This window comes from Scyliorhinus canicula, chromosome 8, assembly GCF_902713615.1.
Source record: "Scyliorhinus canicula chromosome 8, sScyCan1.1, whole genome shotgun sequence".
NCBI classification, from domain to species: Eukaryota; Metazoa; Chordata; class Chondrichthyes; order Carcharhiniformes; family Scyliorhinidae; genus Scyliorhinus; species Scyliorhinus canicula.
Genome location: NC_052153.1, coordinates 4,462,678 through 4,479,541, shown reverse-complemented (window position 1 = coordinate 4,479,541; position 16,864 = coordinate 4,462,678). Strand labels below are relative to the sequence as shown.

Sequence of the window (16,864 nt, the reverse complement as noted above, 5' to 3'; positions counted from 1 at the left end):
CAGAAGGATGTGGAGGTTTTAAAGAGGGTGCAGAAAAGATTTACCAGGATGTTGCCTGGTATGGAGGGCATTTCCTATGAGGAGAGGTTGAATAAATTCGGTTTGTTCTCACTGGAACGAAGGAGGTTGAGGGGCGACCTAATAGAGGTCTACAATATTATGAGGGGCATAGACAGAGTGGATAGTCAGAGACTTTTTCCAGGGTAAAGGGGTCAATTACTAGGGGGCATAGGTTTAAGGTGCGAGGGGCAAGGTTTAGAGGAGATGTACGAGGCAAGTTTTTTACACAGAGGGTAGTGGGTGCCTGGAACTCGCTGCCGGAGGAGGTGGTGGAAGCAGGGACAATAGTGACGTTTAAGGGGCATCTTGACAAATACATGAATAGGATGGGAATAGAGGGATACGGACCCCGGAAGAGGAGAGGATTTTAGTTTAGATGGGCAGCATGGTCGGTGCAGGCTTGGAGGGCTGAAGGGCCTGTTCATGTGCTGTAAGCTTCTTTGTTTTTTTGTTTATGTACTGACTGGTTATATGCCGCATCTAAAAAGTAAGAAATCAAATTAGTTCAAGCCTCTTGGCGGGGAATGTGGAAGGCAAAAATGGAATGTTTGACAATAGGTTCTATCATATTATACTCAGCTTTAAATAGCATTTTTAACACCACTTTCAAAATGCCACCATGATTACATGTCTGCATGTTGGCAAAGAGACAAAACCTCTGGTGTATGGGCACAGTAGCTCTTTGACAAGGGCAAAATATTTTGACACGAGTTAGGTTTTTGAAGGCTTTCTGACAAAGACTTAATTCTATTTTCCTTGAGGGACAAGATTACATATTGCATCCTGTCACACTTCATCTAATGTCGTGAAGGAAGAACTGATGGTCAGATCTGACTGGTTCACTTTGACTCACCTCACAGATCTTGAAGGCTTCATTGTTCAAGACCTTGCCTATAATGCCTCCTCCCATAAATAATTACATCTAAGAATACATGGATGTAGACAGGTGCGAGTGGGCAAAACTATGGCAATCAGAATTCAATGTGGGCAAGTATGAGAACCACACAGATCAATCATTCATTTTTAAATGAAGAGAATCTAGGGACTGTGGGACAGCAAAGACATTTAGGAGAACAATAAACGCTGAAAAAAACAAATGAAATGTCCGTCATCACAAGGGGTGGAAAACAAAGATAAATATATTATGCTTCACCTGTATAAGTCCTGGCCCTCATGGGTTGCATCCCAGGATATTAAAGAAAATGGCTACAGAGACAGTAGCTGCACTTGTAGTAATCTTCCAAGTATCCTTAAATTCTGGAAACATCCTAGAGGATTGGAAAAATGCCAATGCAACATCCTTATTCAAAAAGAAGGGAAACAAAAATAGACTCGAACAGGTTGATATTCAGAAGGATGTGCTGGAAATTTTGAAAAGCATCAGGATAGATAAGTCCCCTGGGCCTGACGGGATATACCCAAGGTTACTCCGGGAAGTGAGGGAGGAGATTGCTGCACCGTTGACGATGATCTTTGCGTCCTCGCTCTCCACTGGAGTAGTACCGGATGATTGGAGGGAGGCGAATGATGTTTCCCTATTCAAGAAAGGGAATAGGGAAATCCCTGGGAATTACAGACCAGTCAGTCTTACGGGAAAGGATTCTGAGAGATAGGATTTATGATTATTTAGAAAACCATAGTTTGATTAAAGATAGTCAGCATGGCTTTGTGAGGGGCAGGTCATGCCTCACAAGCCTCATTGAATTCGAGGATGCAACGAGACACATTGATGAAGGTCGGGCAGTGGATGTGGTGTATATGGATTTCAGTAAGGCATTTGATAAGGTTCCCCATGGTAGGCTCATCCAGAAAGTTAGGGGCCATGGGATACAGGGAAGTTTGGCTGCCTGGATACAGAACTGGCTGGCCGAAAGAAGACAGCGAGTGGTCGTGGATGGAAAGTATTCCACCTGGAGGTCGGTGACCAGTGGTGTCCCGCAGGGATCTGTTTTGGGACCTCTGCTCTTTGTGGTTTTAAAAATTACTTGGATGAGGAAGTGGAAGAATGGGGTAGTAAGTTTGCCGATGACACAAAGGTTGGGGGAATTGTAGATGGTGTTGAGGACTGTTGCAGGTTACAACAGGACATTGACAGGATGCAGAGCTGGGCTGAGAAGTGGTAGATGGAATTCAACCTTGATAAATGCAAAGTGATTCATTTTGGAAGGCTGAATTTGAATGCTGAATACAGGGTTAAAGGCAGGATTCTTGGAAGTGTGGAGGGACAGAGGGATCTTGGGGTCCACATACATAGATCCCTCAAAGTTGCCACCCAGGTTGATAGGGTTGTTAAGAAGGCGTATGGTGTGTTGGCTTTCATTAACAGAGGGATTGAGTTTAAGAACTGCGAGGTTTTGTCCCAGCTTTATAAAACTCTAGTTAGACCACACTTGGAATACTGTGCCCAATTCTGGTCATCTCATTATAGGAAGGATGTGGATGCTTTGGAGAGGGTACAGAGGAGATTTACCAGGATGCTGCCTGGACTGGAGGGCCTGTCTTATGAAGAAAGGTTGAGGGAGCTAGGGCTTTTCTCACTGGAGCGAAGAAGGAAGAGAGGTGACTTGATAGAGGTGTACAAGGTGATGAGAGGCATGGATAGAGTGGATAGCCAGGGACTTTTCCCCCAGGGTGGAAATGGCTGTCACGAGGGGACATAATTTTAAGGTGATTGGAGGAAGGTATAGGGGAAATGTCAGAGGTAGGTTCTTTACACAGAGAGTGGTGGGTGTGTGGAATGCACTGCCAGCAGAGGTGATGGAGTCAGAGTCATTATGGACATTTAAGCGACTCTTAGACAAGCACATGGACAGCAGTAAATTGAAGAGGTGTAGGTTAGGTTGATCTTAGATTAGGATAAATAGTCAGCACAACATCGGGGCCGAAGGGCCTGTACTGTGCTGTACTGTTCTGTGTTCTATGTTCTAAAAAACAGTAATTATAGACCAATTAGCTTGACATCTGTCTTTGGGAAAACGTTAAGAGTTCATTATAAAGGATGTAATGGTAGATCATTTAGAAATAGATAGAAATAGAAAACACTCCAATGATTTGAGCATAGAATTCTAAGCTGCCAGCCCAAGTGTCGTAGTGCTGCACAGTTGAAGGTGCTTTCTTTCAGATGAAATGTTAAAACAAGGTCCCATTTGCCCTTCCAAGTGGGCGTGAAAGATCCTGTTGAGTATTTGGAAGAGCAGATGAGCTCACCCATGTAAATTGATTATTTGGTTATTATCACGTTGCCGTCTGTGTGAGCAAATTAGGTGATGTATTTCCTAAACTATGACAGTGAATGCACTCTGAAAGTATCCAATTGGCCGGAAAATGCATTGGGACATCCTGAAGCCGTGAAGGAGGCAATACAAGTTGGTGTGTTTACATAGCTCTATCAGAGAGAGGCACAATGGGTGAGCGTTTTCCTTAGAGAAAAGGAGGCAGAAAGGAGATCTGATAGAGGTATTTGAAATCATGAAGGGTCTGGGCTGAGTAGATTGGCAGAAACTACTCCTACTCACGAAAGGATCGAGTACAGGGTGGCAGAGATTTAAAGTAATTGACAAAAGAAGCAAAAGCGATATGGGAACAAGAGGATGATTCAGGTCTGGAATGCACTGCCTGGGAGCGTGGTGGCGGCAGCTTTGGGGAGGGGGTGGCGCAGAGGTATTGTCACTGGGCTACTAATCCAGAGACCCAGGGTAATGATCCGGGGACCCAGGTTCAAATCCCACCATAGCAGATTGAGAAAATTGAATTCAATAAAAATCTGGAATTAAAAGACGAATACAAAGAAACTGCAAAGCAATGCAGCAATATACCAGACTAGCAACTAATTAGGTTACTTAATGAAATAAACATTTCTTGCATAATAGCATTGGAAGATATGTGTACGCCTCCCTTAATTTCCTTCACGTATGTACTTGCAGTTGACAAGATAGCTGGGACAATTGCCGATTGTGGTAAAAACCCACCTGGTTCACTTATGCCCTTTCTGGAAATAAATCTCACGTCCTTACTCGGTCTGGCCTATATGACTCCCGACCGGCAGAGTCATGCGGTTGACTGCCCCTCACTGAAATGGCCGAGCAACCCACTCAGTTCGAGGTCAATTTGAAATGGGCAACAAATGCGGCCCCAGCTGGCAACGCCCACATCGCAAGAACAAATGAAAAAGATTTAAGTGAAGCCATTGAGAAGAGGCTCAGACTGTCTTCCGAAAAGGAAGAATGCGCAGGGTTAAGAAGGGCAGTGGGAGAATGGCTCGCTTTTGATAAAAAAACAGTGCAGACAGGAGGGCGGAATAGCCTCCCGCTGCTCTGTGACAGCACCCGGGATCCCTGCCTCCCTAAGTTACGGCGGAATAGCCTCCCGCTGCGCAGGATGGGCTGAATGGCCTCCTGTGCTGCTGGGTGATGGTGGTGAGGGGGTAGGAGGGGCGGGACGGGCTGAATGGTCGGTGACTGGGTGATGGCGGTGAGGTTGTGATGGGTGAGGGGGTGGGAGGGGCGGGACGGGCTGACTGCCCGGTGACGAAGTAGGAGGGGTAAGAAGGGCTGAATGGCCAGTGACTGGGTGATGGTGGTCAGGTTGTGGCTGTGTCAGGTGGTAGGAGGGGCGGTCGGGCTGAATGGCCTGTGGGTGGGTGATGGTGAGGGGGTGGGAAGGGCTGAATGGCCTGTGACTGGGTGGTGGGGTGAGGGGGTAGGCCAGGCGGGACAGGCAGAATGGGCGGTGACTGTGTGATGGTTGTAAGTGGGTACGAGGAGCGGGACAGGCTGAGTGGCCGGTGATTGGGTGATAGCAGTGAGGGGGTAGGAGGGGCAGAGTGGCCAGGGACTGGGTGATGGCGGTGAGGGGGTAGGAGGGGCGGGATAGACTGAGTGGCCGGGGACTGGGTGATGGGCTACGAGGGGCAGGACGGGCTGAATGGCCAGGGACTGTATGATTGGGGAAATGGGCTAGGAGGGCAGAGACGGGCTGAGTGGCCGGGGACTGTGTGATGGGGTAGGAGGGGCGGGATGGACTGAGTGGGCGGGGACTAGCTGATGGGGTAGGAGGAGCGGGACGGGCTGAGTGGCCAGTGACTGGGTGATGGGGGTAGGAGGAGCGGGACGGCCTGAGTGGCTGGGGACTGGGTGATGGGGGTGAAGGGGTAGGAGGGGCGGGACGGTCTGAGTGGTTGGTGACTGGGTGATGGGGGTGAAGGGGTAGGAGAGCTGGGACGGGCTGAGTGGCCGGTGACTGGGTGAGGGGGTAGGAAGGTCTGGAGGGGCTGAGTGGCCGGTGACTGGGTGAGGGGGTAGGAGGGGCGGGACGGGCTGAGTGGCCGTGGATTGGATAATGGGGTAGGAGGGGCGGGACGGGCTGAGTGGCCGGGGTCCGTGTGATGGGGTAGGAGGGGCGGGATGGGCTGAATGGCCAGTGACTGGGTGATGAGGGTGAGGGGGTAGGAGGGGGGGGGAACGGGCTGAGTGGCCGGGAACTGGGTGATGGGCTAGGAGGGGCGGGACAGGCTGAGTGGCCGGGGACTGGGGGATGGGCTAGAAGGGGCAGGACGGGCTGAGTGGCCGGGGACTGGGGGATGGGCTAGAAGGGGCAGGACGGGCTAAGTGTCCGCGGACTGTATGATTGGGGAAATGGGCTAGGAGGGCAGAGACGGGCTGAGTGGTCGGAGTCTGGGTGAAGGGGCCGGAGGAGCGGGATGGGCTGAGTGGCCGGGGTCTGTCTGATGGGGTAGGAGGGGCGGGACGGGCTGAGTGGCCGGGGACTGTGTGATGGGGTAGGAGGGGCGGGATGGACTGAGTGGGCGGGGACTGTGTGATGGGGTAGGAGGGGTGGGATGGACTGAGTGGGCAGGGACTGTGTGATGGGCTAGGAGGGGCGGCACGGGCTGAGCGGACGGGGACTGTGTGATGGGGTAGGAGGGGCGGGATGGACTGAGTGGGCGGGGTCTGTGTGATGGGCTAGGAGGGGCGGGACGGGCTGAGTGGCCGGGGACTGTGTGATGGGGTAGGAGGGGCGGGATGGACTGAGTGGGCGGGGACTGTGTGATGGGGTAGGAGGGGCGGGATGGACTGAGTGGCCGGAGACTGGCTGATGGGCTAGGAGGGGCGGCACGGGCTGACTGGCCGGGGACTGGGTGATGGGCTAGGAGGGGCGGCACGGGCTGAGCGGACGGGGACTGTGTGATGGGGTAGGAGGGACGGGATGGGCTGAGTGGCCGGGGATTGGGTTATGGGGTAGGAGGAGTGGGACGGGCTGAGTTACCGGGGACTGTGAGGTGGGGTAGGAGGGGCTGAGTGGCTGGGGACCATGTGATGGGGTACGAGGGGCGGGACGGGCTGAGTGACAGGGCACTGGTTGATGGTGTAGGAGGGGCGGGACAGGCTGAGTGGCCGGCGACTGGGTGATGGGGCAGGAAGGACGGGACGGGCTGAGTGGCCATGGACTGGGTGATGGGCTAGGAGGGGCGGCACGGGCTGAGTGGACGGGGACTGTGGTGGGGTAGGAAGGACAGGACGGGCTGAGTGGCCAGGACTGGGTGATTGGGGTAATGGGCTAGGAGGGCATGATGGGCTGAGTGGCCGGGGACTGTGTGATTCGGGAAATGGGCTAGGAGGGGCGAGATGGGCTGAGTGGCCGGGGACTGTGTGTTGGGTGTGATGGGGTAGGTTGGGTGTGATGGGGTAGGAGGGGTGGGACGGGCTGAATGGCCGGGGACTGTGAGGTGGGGTAGAAGGGGCGGGACGGGCTGAGCGGCCGGGGACTGGGTGATGGGCTAGAAAGGGCGGGACGGGCTGAGGACTGTGTGATGGGGTAGGAGGGGCGGGGCGGGCTGAGTGGCCGGGGACTGGGTGATGGGCTAGGAGGGGCAGGACGGGGCTGAGTGGCCGGGGACTGTGTGATTGGGGAAATGGCCAAGGAGGGGAGAAACGGGCTGAGTGGCTGGGGACTGGATGATGGGGCAGGAGGGGCGGGACGGGCTGAGTGGCCGGGGCTAGGAGGGGCGGACGAGCTGAGTGGCCGGAACTGGGTGGTGGGGTAGGAGGGGCAGGACGGGCTGATGGCCGGGGACTGTGTGATGGGATAGGAGGGGCGAGACGGGCTGAGTGGCCGGGGACTGGGTGATGGGGTGGGAGGGGCGGGACGGGCTGAGTGGCCGGACGGGCTGAGTGGCCGGGGCTGGCAGGGGCGGACTGGCTGAGTGGCCGGGGCTGGCAGGGGCGGGAAGGGCTGAGTGGCCGGGGCTGGTCGGGCTGAGTGGCCGGGCTGGCAGGGGCGGGACGGGCTGAGTGGCCGGGGCTGGCAGGGGCGGGACGGGCTGAGTGGCCGGGGCTGGCAGGGGCGGGAAGGGCTGAGTGGCCGGGGCTGGTCGGGCTGAGTGGCCGGGCTGGCAGGGGCGGGACGGGCTAAGTGTCCGGGGCTGGCAGGGGCGGGACGGGCTGAGTGGCCGGGGTTGGCAGGGGCAGGACGGGCTGAGTGGCCTGGGCTAGGAGGGGCGGGACGGGCTGAGTGGCCGGGGCTAGGAGGGCTGAGTGGCCAGGACTAGGAGGGGCGGGATGGGCTGAGTGGCCGGGGCTATAGCAGGGGTGGGGAGGGCTGAGTGGTGGGGCTGGCAGGGGCAGGCTGAGTGGCCTGGGCGAGGAGGGGCGGGGCGGGCTGAGTGGCCGGGGCTAGGAGGGGCGGGACAGGCTGAGTGGCGAGGGCGAGGAGGGGCGGGGCAGGCTGAGTGGCCGAGTGGCCGGGGCTGGCAGGGGCTGAGTGGCCGGGGCTAGGAGGGGCGGGACGGGCTGAGTGGCCGGGGCTAGGAGGGGCGGGACGGGCTGAGTGGCCGGGGCTAGGATAGGCAGGACGGGCTGAGTGGCAGGGGCTGGACGGGCTGAGTGGACGGGGCTAGGAGGGGCGGGCTGAGTGGCCGGGGATAGGAAGGGCGAGGCGGGACGGGCTGAGCGGCCGGAGCTAGGAGGGGCGGGACAGGCTGAGTGGCCGGGGCTTGGAGAGGCGGGACGGACTGAGCGGCCGGGGCTAGGAGCGGCGGGACGGGCTGAATGGCCGGGCTGGTGCTGATGCTGAGGTGGCGAGCCCACCGCGCATGCGCATTAACGCCGGGCTGGCTGCGCGCGCCTCCTGCCCCAGTTGAAGCCGAGCGGGAAGTGCTGGTTCCCTCAGCCCGGCCGCAGCTCCCTCCGTCTGCCCGCCCGCCGGCCAGCACACAGCAGCCCAGCGGGTTCCCCCGCCCGAGGCCTACCTCCCTCCCTCGCTGCCACTTCCTCACAGCCGCCGCGGCTTTATTTTTATTTAAAGCCGGAGGTGTGGGGCATTGAGAATGGATATCGTGTCGACGCTCGGGCTGACCAACTTCGTGGTGCAGTTTTCCCGCATCTCCATGTACCCCTTCTTCGACATGGCTCACTACACCCTGTCCATCATGAAGCTCAAGGAGCAGCCAGGTGAGGCGGCGCAACCGACAGCCGCCCGCGCTAGGGGATGAGGGGCTGGGGGGGATGAGGGGGAGGGGCTGGGGGGGATGAGGGGGAGGGGCTGGGGGGGATGAGGGGGAGGGGCTGGGGGGGATGAGGGGGAGGGGCTGGGGGGGATGAGGGGGAGGGGCTGGGGGGATGAGGGGGAGGGGCTGGGGGGGGATGAGGGGGAGGGGCTGGGAGGGGGATGAGGGGGAGGGGCTGGGGGGGATGAGGGGGAGGGGCTGGGGGGGATGAGGGGGAAGGGCTGGGGGGGATGAGGGGGAGGGGCTGGGGGGATGAGGGGGAGGGGCTGGGGGGATGAGGGGGAGGGGCTGGGGGGATGAGGGGGAGGGGCTGGGGGGGATGAGGGGGAGGGGCTGGGGGGGATGAGGGGGAGGGGCTGGGGGGATGAGGGGGAGGGGCTGGGGGGGATGAGGGGGAGGGGCTGGGGGGGATGAGGGGGAGGGCTGGGGGGATGAGGGGGAGGGGCTGGGGGGGATGAGGGGGAGGGGCTGGGGGGGATGAGGGGGAGGGGGTGGGGGGGGATGAGGGGGAGGGGCTGGGGGGGATGAGGGGGAGGGCTGGGGGGGGATGAGGGGGAGGGGCTGGGGGGGGGATGAGGGGGAGGGGCTGGGGGGGGATGAGGGGGAGGGGCTGGGGGGGATGAGGGGGAGGGGCTGGGGGGGGGATGAGGGGGAGGGGCTGGGGGGGATGAGGGGGAGGGGCTGGGGGGGATGAGGGGGAGGGGCTGGGGGGGATGAGGGGGAGGGGCTGGGGGGGATGAGGGGGAGGGGCTGGGGGGGATGAGGGGGAGGGGCTGGGGGGGATGAGGGGGAGGGGCTGGGGGGGAGGAGGGGGAGGGGCTGGGGGGGAGGAGGGGGAGGGGGTGGGGGGGGATGAGGGGGAGGGGCTGGGGGGGGATGAGGGGGAGGGGCTGGGGGGATGAGGGGGAGGGGCTGGGGGGGATGAGGGGGAGGGGCTGGGGGGGATGAGGGGGAGGGGCTGGGGGGATGAGGGGGAGGGGCTGGGGGGGATGAGGGGAGGGGCTGGGGGGGATGAGGGGGAGGGGCTGGGGGGGATGAGGGGGAGGGGCTGGGGGGGATGAGGGGAGGGGCTGGGGGGGATGAGGGGGAGGGGCTGGGGGGGATGAGGGGAGGGGCTGGGGGGGATGAGGGGGAGGGGCTGGGGGGATGAGGGGGAGGGGCTGGGGGATGAGGGGGAGGGGCTGGGGGGATGAGGGGGAGGGGCTGGGGGGGATGAGGGGGAGGGGCTGGTGTGGGGTGTGGGGGAGGGGCTGGGGGGGATGAGGGGGAGGGGCTGGTGTGGGTTATGGGGGAGGGGCTGGTGGGGGGATGGGGGAGGGGCTGGGGGGGATGAGGGGGAGGGGCTGGGGGGGGATGAGGGGAGGGGCTGGGGGGGGATGAGGGGGGAGGGGCTGGGGGGGAATGAGGGGGAGGGGCTGGGGGGGGATGAGGGGGAGGGGCTGGGGGGGGATGAGGGGGAGGGCTGGGGGGGATGAGGGGGAGGGGCTGGGGGATGAGGGGGAGGGGCTGGGGGGGATGAGGGGGAGGGGCTGGGGGGGATGAGGGGGAGGGGCTGGCGGGGGATGAGGGGGAGGGGCTGGGGGGGGATGAGGGTTGAGGGGACTGGGGGGGGATGAGGGGGAGGGGCTGGGGGGGGATGAGGGGGAGGGGCTGGGGGGGGATGAGGGGGGAGGGGCTGGGGGGGGATGAGGGGGGAGGGGCTGGGGGGTATATGAGGGGGAGGGGCCTGGGGGGGATGAGGGGGAGGGGCTGGGGGGATGAGGGGAGGGGCTGGGGGGATGAGGGGGAGGGGCTGGGGGGAATGAGGGGGAGGGGCTGGGGGGATGAGGGGGAGGGGCTGGGGGAATGAGGGGGAGGGGCTGGGGGGAATGAGGGGGAGGGGCTGGGGGGATGAGGGGGAGGGGCTGGAAGGGGGATGAGGGGGAGGGGCTGGGGGGGATGAGGGGGAGGGGCTGGGGGGATGAGGGGGAGGGGCTGGGGGGATGAGGGGGAGGGGCTGGGGGGATGAGGGTGGGGGATGAGGGTGGGGGGATGAGGGGGAGGGGCTGGGGGGGATGAGGGGGAGGGGGAGGGGCTGGGGGGGGATGAGGGGGGGGGATGAGGGGGAGGGGCTGGGGGGGATGAGGGGGAGGGGCTGGGTGGGGGGGATGAGGGGGAGGGGCTGGGTGGGGGGGATGAGGGGGAGGGGTGGGTGGGGGGGATGAGGGGGAGGGGCTGGGTGGGGGGGATGAGGGGGAGGGGCTGGGTGGGGGGGATGAGGGGGAGGGGGTGGGTGAGGGGGAGGGGGTGGGGGGGATGAGGGGAGGGAGGGGGGGGGAGGGGGTGGGGGGGATGAGGGGGAGGGGGTGGGGGGGATGAGGGGGAGGGGGGGGGGGGGATGAGGGGGAGGGTGTGGGGGGGATGAGGGGGAGGGTGGGGGGGGATGAGGGGGAGGGGGGGGGGGGATGAGGGGGAGGGGCTGGGGGGGGATGAGGGGCTGGGGGGGAGAGGGGGAGGGGCTGGGGGGGGATGAGGGGCTGGGGGGGAGAGGGGGAGGGGCTGGGGGGGATGAGGGGCTGGGGGGGGGGATGAGGGGCTGGGGGGGGAGAGGGGGAGGGGCTGGGGGGGGAGAGGGGGAGGGGCTGGGGGGGGAGAGGGGGAGGGGCTGGGGGGGGGGAGAGGGGGAGGGGCTGGGGGGGAGAGGGGGAGGGGCTGGGGGGGGAGAGGGGGAGGGGCTGGGGGGGGGGGGAGAGGGGGAGGGGGAGGGGGTGGGGGGGGAGAGGGGGAGGGGCTGGGGGGGGAGAGGGGGAGGGGCTGGGGGGGAGAGGGGGAGGGGCTGGGGGGGAGAGGGGGAGGGGCTGGGGGGGAGAGGGGGAGGGGCTGGGGGGGAGGGGGGGGGGGCTGGGAGGGGGAGGGGCTGGGGGGGGAGAGGGGGAGGGGCTGGGGGGGGGAGAGGGGGAGGGGCTGGGGGGGGAGAGGGGGAGGGGCTGGGGAGTGGGGGAGAGGCTGGGGAGTGGGGGAGGGGCTGGGGAGTGGGGGAGGGGCTGGGGAGTGGGGGAGGGGCTGGGGGGGGGGGGGGGGGAGGGGGAGGGGCTGAGTGGGGGGAGGGGCTGGGGAGGGGGAGGGGCTGGTGGGGGGGAGGGGGAGGGGCTGGGGGCTGAGGGGGAGGGGCTGAGGGGGAGGGGGAGGGGCTGGGGGGGATGAGGGGGAGGGGCTGGGGGGGGGAGGGGCTGGGGGGGAGGGGTGAGGGGGAGGGGCGAGGGGGAGGGGCTGGGGGGGGAGGGGCTGGGGGGTGAGTGAGGGGGAGGGGCTGGGGTGAGGGGGGTGAGTGAGGGGGAGGGGGTGAGTGAGGGGGAGGGGGTGAGTGAGGAGGAGGGGCTGGGGTGAGGGGGGGTGAGTGAGGGGGAGGGGCTGGGGGGAGGGGGAGGGGCTGGGGGAGTGAGGGGGAGGGGCTGGGGGGGAGGGGTGTGGGGGAGGGGGGGGGGGGGGTGAGGGGGAGGGGTGTGGGGGAGGGGCGGGGGGGTGTGGGGGAGGGGTGTGGGGGAGGGGCGGGGGGGTGTGGGGGAGGGGCGGGGGGGTGTGGGGGAGGGGCGGGGGGTGAGGGGCTGGGGGGAGGAGGGGGAGGGGCTGGGGGGGAGGGGAGGGGCTGAGGGGGAGGGGCTGGGGGGGGCGGGGGAGGGGGATGGGCTGGGGGGGAGGGGAGGGGCTGGGGGGGATGAGGGGGAGGGGATGAGGGGGAGGGGCTGGGGGGATGAGGAGGAGGGGCTGGGGGGATGAAGAGGAGGGGCTGGGGGGATGAGGGGGAGGGGCTGGGGGGTGAGGGGGAGGGGCTGGGGGGGTGAGGAAGGGGGGGGGGGTGAGGAAGGGGGGAGGGGGAGGGGGGGAGGGGCTGGGGGGGGTGAGTGAGGGGAGGGGCTGGGGTGAGGGGGAGGGAGTGAGTGAGGGGGAGGGGCTGGGGTGAGGGGGAGGGGCTGGGGAGGGGGAGGGGCTGGGGGGAGGGGGAGGGGCTGGGGGGGGGTGTGGGGGAGGGGCTGGGGGGGGCGAGGGGGAGGGGGGTGGGGGAGGGGCGGGGGGGTGAGGGGGAGGGGCGGGGGGGTGAGGGGGAGGGGTGTGGGGGTGAGGGGGAGGGGTGAGGGGGAGGGGCGGGGGGGGTGAGGGGGAGGGGCGGGGGGGGTGAGGGGGAGGGGGGGTGAGGGGGAGGGGCGGGAGGGGCGGGGAGGGGGAGGGGTGGGGGGGTGAGGGGAAGGGGCGGGGGGTGAGGGGGAGGGGGAGGGGCGAGGGGGAGGGGTGGGGGGCGAGGGGCGGGGGGTGAGGGGCGGGGGGTGAGGGGCGAGTGGGAGGTGTGGGGGGTGAGGGGGAGGGGCGAGGGGGCGGTGTGGGGGGAGGGGCGGGGGGTGAGGGGGAGGGGTGAGGGGGAGGGGCGGTGTGAGGGGGAGGGGCGGGGTGAGGGGGAGGGGCGGGGAGGGGGAGGGGCGGGGGGGTGAGGGGGAGGGGCGGGAGGGGGAGGGGCGGGGGGGGGAGGGGGAGGGGCGGGGGGGGTGAGGGGGAGGGGCGGGGGGGTGAGGGGGAGGGGCGGGGGGGTGAGGGGGAGGGGAGGGGTGAGGGGGAGGGGCGGGGGGGTGAGGGGGAGGGGCGGGGGGGTGAGGGGGAGGGGCGGGGGGGTGAGGGGGAGGGGTGTGGGGGGGGGGTGTGGGGGAGGGGCGGGGGGGGAGGGGCGGGGGGGTGAGGGGAGGGGGGGGTGAGGGGGAGGGGTGGGGGGATGAGGGGGCGGGGGGGGTGAGGGGGAGGGGTGGGGGGGTGAGGGGAGGGGGTGAGGGGAGGGGGTGAGGGGGCGGGGTGGGGGGGTGAGGGGTGGGGGGGAGGGGGGGTGAGGGGCTGGAGGAGGGAGGTGGGGCTGGGGGAGGGGGGGGTGAGGGGAGGGGGGGGAGGGGCGGGAGGAGGGAGGTGGGGCTGGGGGAGGAGGGAGGTGGGGCTGGAGGAGGGAGGTGGGGCTGGAGGAGGGAGGTGGGGCTGGGGGAGGAGGGAGGGAGGTGGGGCTGGGGGAGGAGGGAGGGAGGGAGGTGGGGCTGAGGGAGGGAGGTGGGGCTGGAGGAGGGAGGTGGGGCTGGGGGAGGAGGGAGGGAGGTGGGGCTGGGGGAGGAGGGAGGGAGGTGGGGCTGGGGGAGGAGGGGGGGTTGATGGTAAGGGGTTGGGGGGGGTTGATGGTAAGGGGTTGGGGCGAGAGGAGGTGAAGAGCTGGGGGGAGGGACTGAGGGGGAAGGAGTGGGGCTGAGGGAGGGCAGTCCGAGGGCTCGGGGAGGAGGCAGAGCGGTGCCTGGCGCAGGTGGATGGGGTGGCAGGAGGGGGCTAATATGTGGGGATAGGGGCACCTGCAGACAATTAGCATAAGGGATGTGGTGTTGAGCTGCTGGGGCGTGGGTGGGTGACAGCTGTCCGAGGCAAAGTTGCTTTGAGCTACTGGCACTTGTGCGATGATGGGTGGACACTGGTGTCTTGAGGGGATTACGATGATAGTGCCCCGAGGGAGGGGTCAAGGGTGGATAATGGTGCCTCGAAGGAGGTGCTGGAGTGGATAATGGTGCCCTGAAGGAGGGACTGGGGTGCACAGGGGCCGGGTAATGGCAATGGTGCCCTGAGGGAAGGGTCGGGGTGTTGGCAATGGTGCCCCGAGGGAGGGAGGGGCCGGGGTGTTGGCAATGGTGCCCCGAGGGAGGGAGGGGCCGGGGTGTTGGCAATGGTGCCCCGAGGGAGGGGCCGAGGTGTTGGCAATGGTGCCCCGAGGGAGGGGCCGAGGTGTTGGCAATGGTGCCCCGAGGGAGGGAGGGGCCGGGGTGTTGGCAATGGTGCCCCGAGGGAGGGGCCGGGGTGTTGGCAATGGTGTCCCGAGGGAGGGGTCAGGGTGTTGGCAATGGTGCCCCGAGGGAGGGGCCGAGGTGGTGGCAATGGTGTCCCGAGGGAGGGGTCGGGGTGTTGGCAATGGTGCCCCGAGGGAGGGGCCGAGGTGGTGGCAATGGTGCCCTGAGGGAGGGGCCGAGGTGCAGACGGGCCAGGGTTTTGGCAATGGTGCCCTGAGGGAGGGGCCGAGGTGTTGGCAATGGTGCCCCGAGGGAGGGGTTGGGGTGTTGGCAATGGTGCCCCGAGGGAGGGGCCGGGGTGTTGGCAATGGTGCCCCGAGGGAGGGGCCGAGGTGCAGAGGGGCCAGGGTTTTGGCAATGGTGCCCTGAGGGAGGGGCCGGGGTGTTGGCAATGGTGCCCAGAGGGAGGGGCCGGGGTGGTGGCAATGGTGCCCAGAGGGAGGGGCCGGGGTGGTGGCAATGGTGCCCCGAGGGAGGGGCCGGGGTGTTGGCAATGGTGCCCCGAGGGAGGGGCCGAGGTGGTGGCAATGGTGCCCTGAGGGAGGGGCCGAGGTGCAGAGGGGCCAGGGTTTTGGCAATGGTGCCCTGAGGGAGAGGCCGGGGTGTTGGCAATGGTGCCCTGAGGGAGGGGCCGGGGTGTTGGCAATGGTGCCCCGAGGGAGGTGCAGAGGGGCCAGGGTTTTGGCAATGGTGCCCTGAGGGAGGGGCCGGGGTGCAGATGATAGTGATCCGAAGGAGGGGCCGGGTGTGGACAGTGGTGCCCGAGGGACGGGCCAGGTGTGGACAAAGATGCCACGAGGCGGGGGTGGGTTGTATGGACAATGGTGCCTCGAATGTGGGGTATGGTGTGAACAATAGGGCCCATGGGGGAGGGCGGTTCTGGGTGGGAGGGTGGACAATCGTGTCCAGAGGTTGGAGTACTGGTTGGAGGAAGGGTTTGGGGGTGAACAATATTGCCCATGGGATGCTGGGGGAGGGGGGGGGATGTTCAGGCAATAGTGCCCCGGTGAGGGTTGCTGCGTGGAGGCAGGGAGCGTGATTTTAAGGAGTAGGCTGGCCAGACACTTTACAGTGAGGCCATGAAATCAACCAGGTGAGGGTGGGACCTGTAGCCCCGCCCGCTGCAAAACCGGGGTGAGGACTGGGCCCTCCAATCTCACACACAGCCAGTGTGACGGCACTAGGTTTAAATTTAACTCTTTTTATTTTTAACATTGTCGTCGACTTCCAAAAAAGAAGTAAAAGCAGAAAATACTGGAAATACTCAGCAGATCAAGCAGCATCTGTGCAGGAGGAAAGAGAATTAATATTTCAGGCCAGTGACCAAGAAACACATGGCTATTCAACGTGACTCGCTTTGAATAAGGGGCCTGAATGGGGAGACGTGTGGCCAAGGCCACACATAGCTCCGTTTTTTCCACTGGAGAGCTCCGCTTGCTGGAACTCACCATTGTAAGTGATAACTAAGGCTCCTGAAACAATCCCTGACCTCCCGAACGCAACATGAAAGGTTCCTCACCCTCCCCTGGAAAACACCCTTTGTTTCCTTTTGGGAAGATTGCGGCATTGTTTCCCTCTCCACAGATGCTGCCCGCCCCGCTGCGTATTTCCAGCATTTTTGTTTATTATTTTGGAGATCTCAAAAATAAAGACTTGCTGATACAGACGTGTAATTGGTAGAAGCCCGAGGGAGAACTAAGTCTAGGAACAGATGGTTTATCCAACAGGTAGAATTTCAGGTGTTGAGTTCAGTCCCCCCTGGAGCATTTACACTCATTCTCTATTGCCAACAAATAGAGTAGGAAAATCCAAGGAGCGCCAGTAATTGCCAAGGAAGAACAGGGTACAGTTGATGCACAATTGTTCCTGTTTACCTGAAGGAGAGTTTTATGTTTGATGAATTAAGTACTGTCTGATACCAAGTCCAGCTGTAGCATAGCAGAGCCACATGCATTACGATACAATGCATAGTCGTGGTCAATTCGTGGATTACTCAGGGTCATTTTTGGATAAATTCATTCTTAGTCCATGCATTTGTAATTTTTCTTTGATTCCTGAAATATGAATATTTTATGCAGATGTACAAATGCCTTTCCTTATGTCCCTTTTCAATGTCGGTCACCTATGCTAACATGGAAGGCAATGGTTTGATCTTTGTGTAAATATCTGTTGTTGAGGAGGAGAATACGCTAGTTGCAGTACATCACGTACTTTTAGATCCTAACACTATCATGTTTGGCATACTTTAGCATACTGGACTTTATTGGAATTAAGCTGCCCGTTATGTATTAGGAAATCTTAAACAGAGTTTTAAGGCAGTAATTACATTTTCACTAGCATTAATAATCCACTGGAATTTTGCTTTCATGATTTGATTTCATTATCGGATTGCAATTGAATTGCTGCTGGCCATTTATCTTTATACGGACCCATGTTATTAAATATATATAATTTACGATGTATTTAT

General features: G+C 63.3%; 1 protein-coding gene across 1 annotated transcript in view; it reads left to right on the top strand.

Moving 5' to 3' along the window:
• The first annotated feature begins 8,181 nt into the window (after positions 1–8,181).
• Positions 8,182–16,864, top strand: part of tmem38b (transmembrane protein 38B) — a 30,596-nt gene continuing 21,913 nt past the window's right edge. The window contains exon 1 of the mRNA XM_038804040.1: positions 8,182–8,507. Coding sequence (XP_038659968.1) covers positions 8,384–8,507 — 124 coding nt within the window. The 5' untranslated portion in view covers positions 8,182–8,383. The remainder of the gene's footprint in view (positions 8,508–16,864) is intronic.